Source organism: Oncorhynchus mykiss, chromosome 6 (genome assembly GCF_013265735.2).
Source record: "Oncorhynchus mykiss isolate Arlee chromosome 6, USDA_OmykA_1.1, whole genome shotgun sequence".
NCBI lineage: Eukaryota > Metazoa > Chordata > Actinopteri > Salmoniformes > Salmonidae > Oncorhynchus > Oncorhynchus mykiss.
Window position 1 is genome coordinate 94,364,314 of NC_048570.1, and position 7,500 is coordinate 94,371,813.

The 7,500-nt window shown below is 41.6% G+C and overlaps 1 protein-coding gene across 1 annotated transcript in view; it reads right to left on the minus strand.

Moving 5' to 3' along the window:
• Positions 1 to 7,500, minus strand: part of LOC110525058 (probable E3 ubiquitin-protein ligase HERC1) — a 241,985-nt gene that overhangs the window by 39,461 nt on the left and 195,024 nt on the right. Inside the window, exons 71-73 of the mRNA XM_036981638.1 lie at positions 5,727 to 5,882; positions 3,398 to 3,520; positions 1,358 to 1,460 (exon numbers count right to left, since the gene is read on the minus strand). Of these exons, the coding sequence (XP_036837533.1) occupies positions 1,358 to 1,460; positions 3,398 to 3,520; positions 5,727 to 5,882 (382 nt within the window). The remainder of the gene's footprint in view (positions 1 to 1,357; positions 1,461 to 3,397; positions 3,521 to 5,726; positions 5,883 to 7,500) is intronic.

The following is a 7,500-nucleotide window of genomic DNA, read 5'->3' on the forward strand; positions in this document are numbered from 1 at the left end:
TGACATTTTTTCCCATTCCTCCTTGCAAAACAGCTCGAGCTCAGTGAGGTTGGATGGAGAGCATTTGTGAACAGCAGTTTTCAGTTCTTTCCACAGATTCTCGATTGGATTCAGGTCTGGACTTTGACTTGGCCATTCTAACACCTGGATATGTTTATTTTTGAACCATTCCATTGTAGATTTTGCTTTATGTTTTGGATCATTGTCTTGTTAGAAGACAAATCTCCGTCCCAGTCTCAGGTCTTTTGCAGACTCCCATCAGGTTTTCTTCCAGAATGGTCCTGTATTTGGCTCCATCCATCTTCCCATCAATTTTAACCATCTTCCCTGTCCCTGCTGAAGAAAAGCAGGCCCAAACCATGATGCTGCCATCACCATGTTTGACAGTGGGGATGGTGTGTTCAGGGTGATGAGCTGTGTTGCTTTTACGCCAAAAGTAACGTTTTGCATTGTTGCCAAAAAGTTCAATTTTGGCTTCATCTGACCAGAGCACCTTCTTCCACATGTTTGGTGTGTCTTGTGGCAAACTTTAAACGACACTTTTTATGGATATCTTTAAGAAATGGCTTTCTTCTTGCCACTCTTCCATAAAGGCCAGATTTGTGCAATATACGACTGATTGTTGTCCTATGGACAGAGTCTCCCACCTCAGCTGTAGATCTCTGCAGTTCATCCAGAGTGATCATGGGCCTCTTGGCTGCATCTCTGATCAGTCTTCTCCTTGTATGAGCTGAAAGTTTAGAGGGACGGCCAGGTCTTGGTAGATTTGCAGTGGTCTGCTACTCCTTCCATTTCAATATTATCGCTTGCACAGTGCTCCTTGGGATGTTTAAAGCTTGGGAAATCTTTTTGTATCCAAATCCGGCTTTAAACTTCTTCACAACAGTATCTCGGACCTGCCTGGTGTGTTCCTTGTTCTTCATGATGCTCTCTGCACTTTTAACGGACCTCTGAGACTATCACAGTGCAGGTGCATTTATACGGAGACTTGATTACACACAGGTGGATTGTATTTATCATCATTAGTCATTTAGGTCAACATTGGATCATTCAGAGATCCTCACTGAACTTCTGGAGAGAGTTTGCTGCACTGAAAGTAAAGGGGCTGAATAATTCTGCACGCCCAATTTTTCAGTTTTTGATTTGTTAGAAAAGTTTGAAATATCCAATAAATGTCGTTCCACTTCATGATTGTGTCCCGCTTGTTGTTGATTCTTCACAAAAAAATACAGTTTTATATCTTTATGTTTGAAGCCTGAAATGTGGCAAAAGGTCGCAAAGTTCAAGGGGGCCGAATACTTTCGCAAGGCACTGTATCTGTTGAAACTGAACAGTGTGTGGTGTATCATATCCAGACCTTGTCCGAACGTGTACACGCTGCCATCTTTAGTGAGGGCAACAGAGAACTGAGTTCCACAGGACACCTTCTTGATGCCGAGGCCACAGAGAACGTCCACCTTCTGTGGAACAACAACAACAACAACAACAACAACAACGTGATTCACACACAACTGGAATATGACTTGGTGAAGTGGTGCTGCAAGAGACAATATACACAGAATATACACAGAATATACACAGAATATACACAGAATATACACAGTATATACTATAGACAGAATATACACAGAATATACACAGAATATACACAGAATATACACAGAATATACACAGAATATACACAGTATATACTATAGACAGAATATACACAGAATATACACAGAATATACACAGTATATACTATAGACAGAATATACACACTATACTATAGACAGAATATACACACTATACTATAGACAGAATATACACAGAATATACTATAGACAGAATATACACAGAATATACTATAGACAGAATATACACAGAATATACTATAGACAGAATACACACAGAATATACTATAGACAGAATATACACAGAATATACTATAGACAGAATATACACAGAATATACACAGAATATACTATAGACAGAATATACACAGAATATACACAGTATATACTATAGACAGAATATACACAGAATATACTATAGACAGAATATACACAGAATATACTATAGACAGAATATACACAGACTATACTATAGACAGAATACACACAGAATATACTATAGACAGAATATACACAGAATATATTAGACAGAATATACACAGAATATACAAAGAATATACACAGAATATACTATAGACAGAATATACTATAGACAGAATATACACAGAATATACAGACAGAATATACAACCGCCAGAATATACTAACGCCAGAATATACTACCGCCAGAATATACTAACGCCAGAATATACTACCGCCAGAATATACTACCACCAGAATATACACGGAATATACTATCGCCAGAATATACTACAGACAGAATATACACAGTATATACACACAATATACTACAGCCAGAATATACTACCAACAAAATATACACAGAATATAGACAGAATATACTACCGCCAGAATATACTACAGCCAGAATATACACAGAATGTACTACAGCCAGAACATACTAGACAGAATATACTACCGCCAGAATATACTACCGCCAGAATATACTACCGCCAGAATATATTACAGACAGAATATATCGACAACACACACACACCAATCAATATCAAATCCATTTCCCTTCCTCTCCTCAGAATGGAGGAACAGACTCACAGTCAACACTACTGTACTGTACATACCTGAGGAACAGACTGACAGTCAACACTACTGTACTGTATATATCTGAGGAACAGACTGACAGTCAACACTACTGTACTGTACATACCTGAGGAACAGACCCACAGTCAACACTACTGTACATACCTGAGGAACAGACCTACAGTCTCCACTACTGTACATATCTGAGGAACAGACCTACAGTCAACACTACTGTACTGTACATACCTGATGAACAGACTGACAGTCAACACTACTGTACTGTACATACCTGAGGAACAGACTGACAGTCAACACTACTGTACTGTACATACCTGAGGAACAGACTGACAGTCAACACTACTGTACTGTACATACCTGATGAACAGACTGACAGTCAACACTACTGTACTGTACATACCTGAGGAACAGACTGACAGTCAACACTACTGTACTGTACATACCTGAGGAACAGACTGACAGTCAACACTACTGTACTGTACATACCTGATGAACAGACTGACAGTCAACACTACTGTACTGTACATACCTGAGGAACAGACTGACAGTCAACACTACTGTACATACCTGAGGAACAGACTGACAGTCAACACTACTGTACTGTACATACCTGATGAACAGACTGACAGTCAACACTACTGTACTGTACATACCTGAGGAACAGACTGACAGTCAACACTACTGTACATACCTGAGGAACAGACTGACAGTCAACACTACCGTACATACCTGAGGTGAGGACTTGGCGGTAGAATTCCCCAGTCCCAGTTTCCCGTAGTCTCCGTCTCCGAAGGCCCAGACCATCATTCCATCGGCAGAGACGGCTACGGTGTGATTCAGACCGCACGCCACCTGGGAACCGGACAAAACCAGACGGGGGTCAGATGTTAGTGTATCTCACCTGTCCGACCTGGTATCTGTTAGTGTATCTCACCTGTCCGACCTGGTATCTGTTAGTGTATATTACCTGGTATCTGTTAGTGTATATTACCTGGTATCTGTTAGTGTATCTCACCTGTCCGACCTGGTATCTGTTAGTGTATCTCACCTGTCCGACCTGGTATCTGTTAGTGTATCTCACCTTTCCGACCTGGTATCTGTTAGTGTATATTACCTGGTATCTGTTAGTGTATATTACCTGGTATCTGTTAGTGTATCTCACCTGTCTGACGTGGTATCTGTTAGTGTATCTCACCTGTCCGACCTGGTATCTGTTAGTGTATCTCACCTGTCCGACCTGGTATCTGTTAGTGTATCTCACCTGTCCGACCTGGTATCTGTTAGTGTATATTACCTGGTATCTGTTAGTGTATCTCACCTTTCCGACCTGGTATCTGTTAGTGTATCTCACCTGTCCGACCTGGTATCTGTTAGTGTATCTCACCTGTCCGACCTGGTATCTGTTAGTGTATCTCACCTGTCCGACCTGGTATCTGTTAGTGTATCTCACCTTTCCGACCTGGTATCTGTTAGTGTATCTCACCTGTCCGACCTGGTATCTGTTAGTGTATCTCACCTGTCCGACCTGGTATCTGTTAGTGTATCTCACCTTTCCGACCTGGTATCTGTTAGTGTATCTCACCTGTCCGACCTGGTATCTGTTAGTGTATCTCACCTTTCCGACCTGGTATCTGTTAGTGTGTCTCACCTGTCCGACCTGGTATCTGTTAGTGTATCTCACCTGTCCGACCTGGTATCTGTTAGTGTATCTCACTTGTCCGACCTGGTATCTGTTAGTGTATATTACCTGGTATCTGTTAGTGTATCGCACCTTTCCAACCTGGTATCTGTTAGTGTATATTAACTGGTATCTGTTAGTGTATCTCACCTTTCCGACCTGGTATCTGTTAGTGTATATTACCTGGTATCTGTTAGTGTATCTCACCTGTCCGACCTGGTATCTGTTAGTGTATATTACCTGGTATCTGTTAGTGTATCTCACCTGTCCGACCTGGTATCTGTTAGTGTATATTACCTGGTATCTGTTAGTGTATCTCACCTTTCTGACCTGGTATCTGTTAGTGTATATTACCTGGTATCTGTTAGTGTATCTCACCTGTCCGACCTGGTATCTGTTAGTGTAGCTCACCTGTCCGACCTGGTATCTGTTAGTGTATCTCACCTGTCCGACCTGGTATCTGTTAGTGTATCTCACCTGGTATCTGTTAGTGTATCTCACCTGTCCGACCTGGTATCTGTTAGTGTATCTCACCTGGTATCTGTTAGTGTATCTCACCTGGTATCGGTTAGTGTATCTCACCTGTCCGACCTGGTATCTGTTAGTGTATCTCACCTGTCCGACCTGGTATCTGTTAGTGTATCTCACCTGTCCGACCTGGTATCTGTTAGTGTATCTCACCTGTCCGACCTGGTATCTGTTAATGTATATTACCTGGTATCTGTTAGTGTATCTCACCTGGTATCTGTTAGTGTATCTCACCTGTCCGACCTGGTATCTGTTAGTGTATCTCACCTGTCCGACCTGGTATCTGTTAGTGTATCTCACCTGTCCGACCTGGTATCTGTTAATGTATATTACCTGGTATCTGTTAGTGTATATTACCTGGTATCTGTTAGTGTATATTACCTGGTATCGGTTAGTGTATCTCACCTGTCCGACCTGGTATCTGTTAGTGTATCTCACCTGTCCGACCTGGTATCTGTTAGTGTATCTCACCTGTCCGACCTGGTATCTGTTAGTGTATCTCACCTGTCTGACCTGGTATCTGTTAGTGTATCTCACCTGTCCGACCTGGTATCTGTTAGTGTATATTACCTGGTATCTGTTAGTGTATCTCACCTGTCCGACCTGGTATCTGTTAGTGTATATTACCTGGTATCTGTAAGTGTATATTACCTGGTATCTGTTAGTGTATATTACCTGGTATCTGTTAGTGTATATTACCTGGTATCTGTTAGTGTATCTCACCTGTCCGACCTGGTATCTGTTAGTGTATATTACCTGGTATCTGTTAGTGTATATTACCTGGTATCTGTTAGTGTATATTACCTGGTATCTGTTAGTGTATATTACCTGGTATCGGTTAGTGTATCTCACCTGTCCGACCTGGTATCCCTCCAACGCAGTGACCTTCTCAGGCAGCTTCTTGTTGGAGGTGTTTCCCAGTCCAAGCCTGCCATAGTCCCCGTTCCCAAAGGAGAACAGCCTCCCATCAGCGGTCACCACCGCGGAGTGCTTGAACCCGCAGGACATCTGACCACAGAGGAAACGTTGATGAACATGGGAACAACAGCCAATCAGAACAAGAGGCCTTTTTTCCTAGGAGTGACTTTTCAGATAGAAGGGAAATGTTTTGAACCAAACCCATACCTCTTTTCCAAATGAATAGTGGAATATTTTACATCTAAATGACAGTATACTACAGTCTATTACAGTAGAGATACTGACCTGTAGAACCTCTACATGACAGTAGACTACAGTCTATTACAGTAGAGATACTGACCTGTAGACCCTCTACATGACAGTAGACTACAGTCTATTACAGTAGAGATACTGACCTGTAGACCCTCTACATGACAGTAGACTACAGTCTATTACAGTAGAGATACTGACCTGTAGACCCTCTACATGACAGTAGACTACAGTCTATTACAGTAGAGATACTGACCTGTAGAAACCTCTACATGACAGTAGACTACAGTCTATTACAGTAGAGATACTGACCTGTAGAACCTCTACATGACAGTAGACTACAGTCTATTACAGTAGAGATACTGACCTGTAGACCCTCTACATGACAGTAGACTACAGTCTATTACAGTAGAGATACTGACCTGTAGACCCTCTACATGACAGTAGACGACAGTCTATTACAGTAGAGATACTGACCTGTAGACCCTCTACATGACAGTAGACTACAGTCTATTACAGTAGAGATACTGACCTGTAGACCCTCTAAATGACAGTAGACTACAGTCTATTACAGTAGAGATACTGACCTGTAGACCCTCTACATGACAGTAGACTACAGTCTATTACAGTAGAGATACTGACCTGTAGACCCTCTACATGACAGTAGACTACAGTCTATTACAGTAGAGATACTGACCTGTAGACCCTCTACATGACAGTAGACTACAGTCTATTACAGTAGAGATACTGACCTGTAGACCCTCTACATGACAGTAGACTACAGTCTATTACAGTAGAGATACTGACCTGTAGACCCTCTAAATGACAGTAGACTACAGTCTATTACAGTAGAGATACTGACCTGTAGAACCTCTACATGACAGTAGACTACAGTCTATTACAGTAGAGATACTGACCTGTAGACCCTCTAAATGACAGTAGAAATACTGACCTGTAGAACCTCTAAATGACAGTAGAGATACTGACCTGTAGACCCTCTAAATGACAGTAGAGATACTGACCTGTAGACCCTCTACATGACAGTAGACTACAGTCTATTACAGTAGAGATACTGACCTGTAGAACCTCTACATGACAGTAGACTACAGTCTATTACAGTAGAGATACTGACCTGTAGACCCTCTACATGACAGTAGACTACAGTCTATTACAGTAGAGATACTGACCTGTAGAACCTCTACATGACAGTAGACTACAGTCTATTACAGTAGAGATACTGACCTGTAGACCCTCTACATGACAGTAGACTACAGTCTATTACAGTAGAGATACTGACCTGTAGAACCTCTACATGACAGTAGACTACAGTCTATTACAGTAGAGATACTGACCTGTAGACCCTCTACATGACAGTAGACTACAGTCTATTACAGTAGAGATACTGACCTGTAGACCCTCTACATGACAGTAGACTACAGTCTATTACAGTAGAGATACT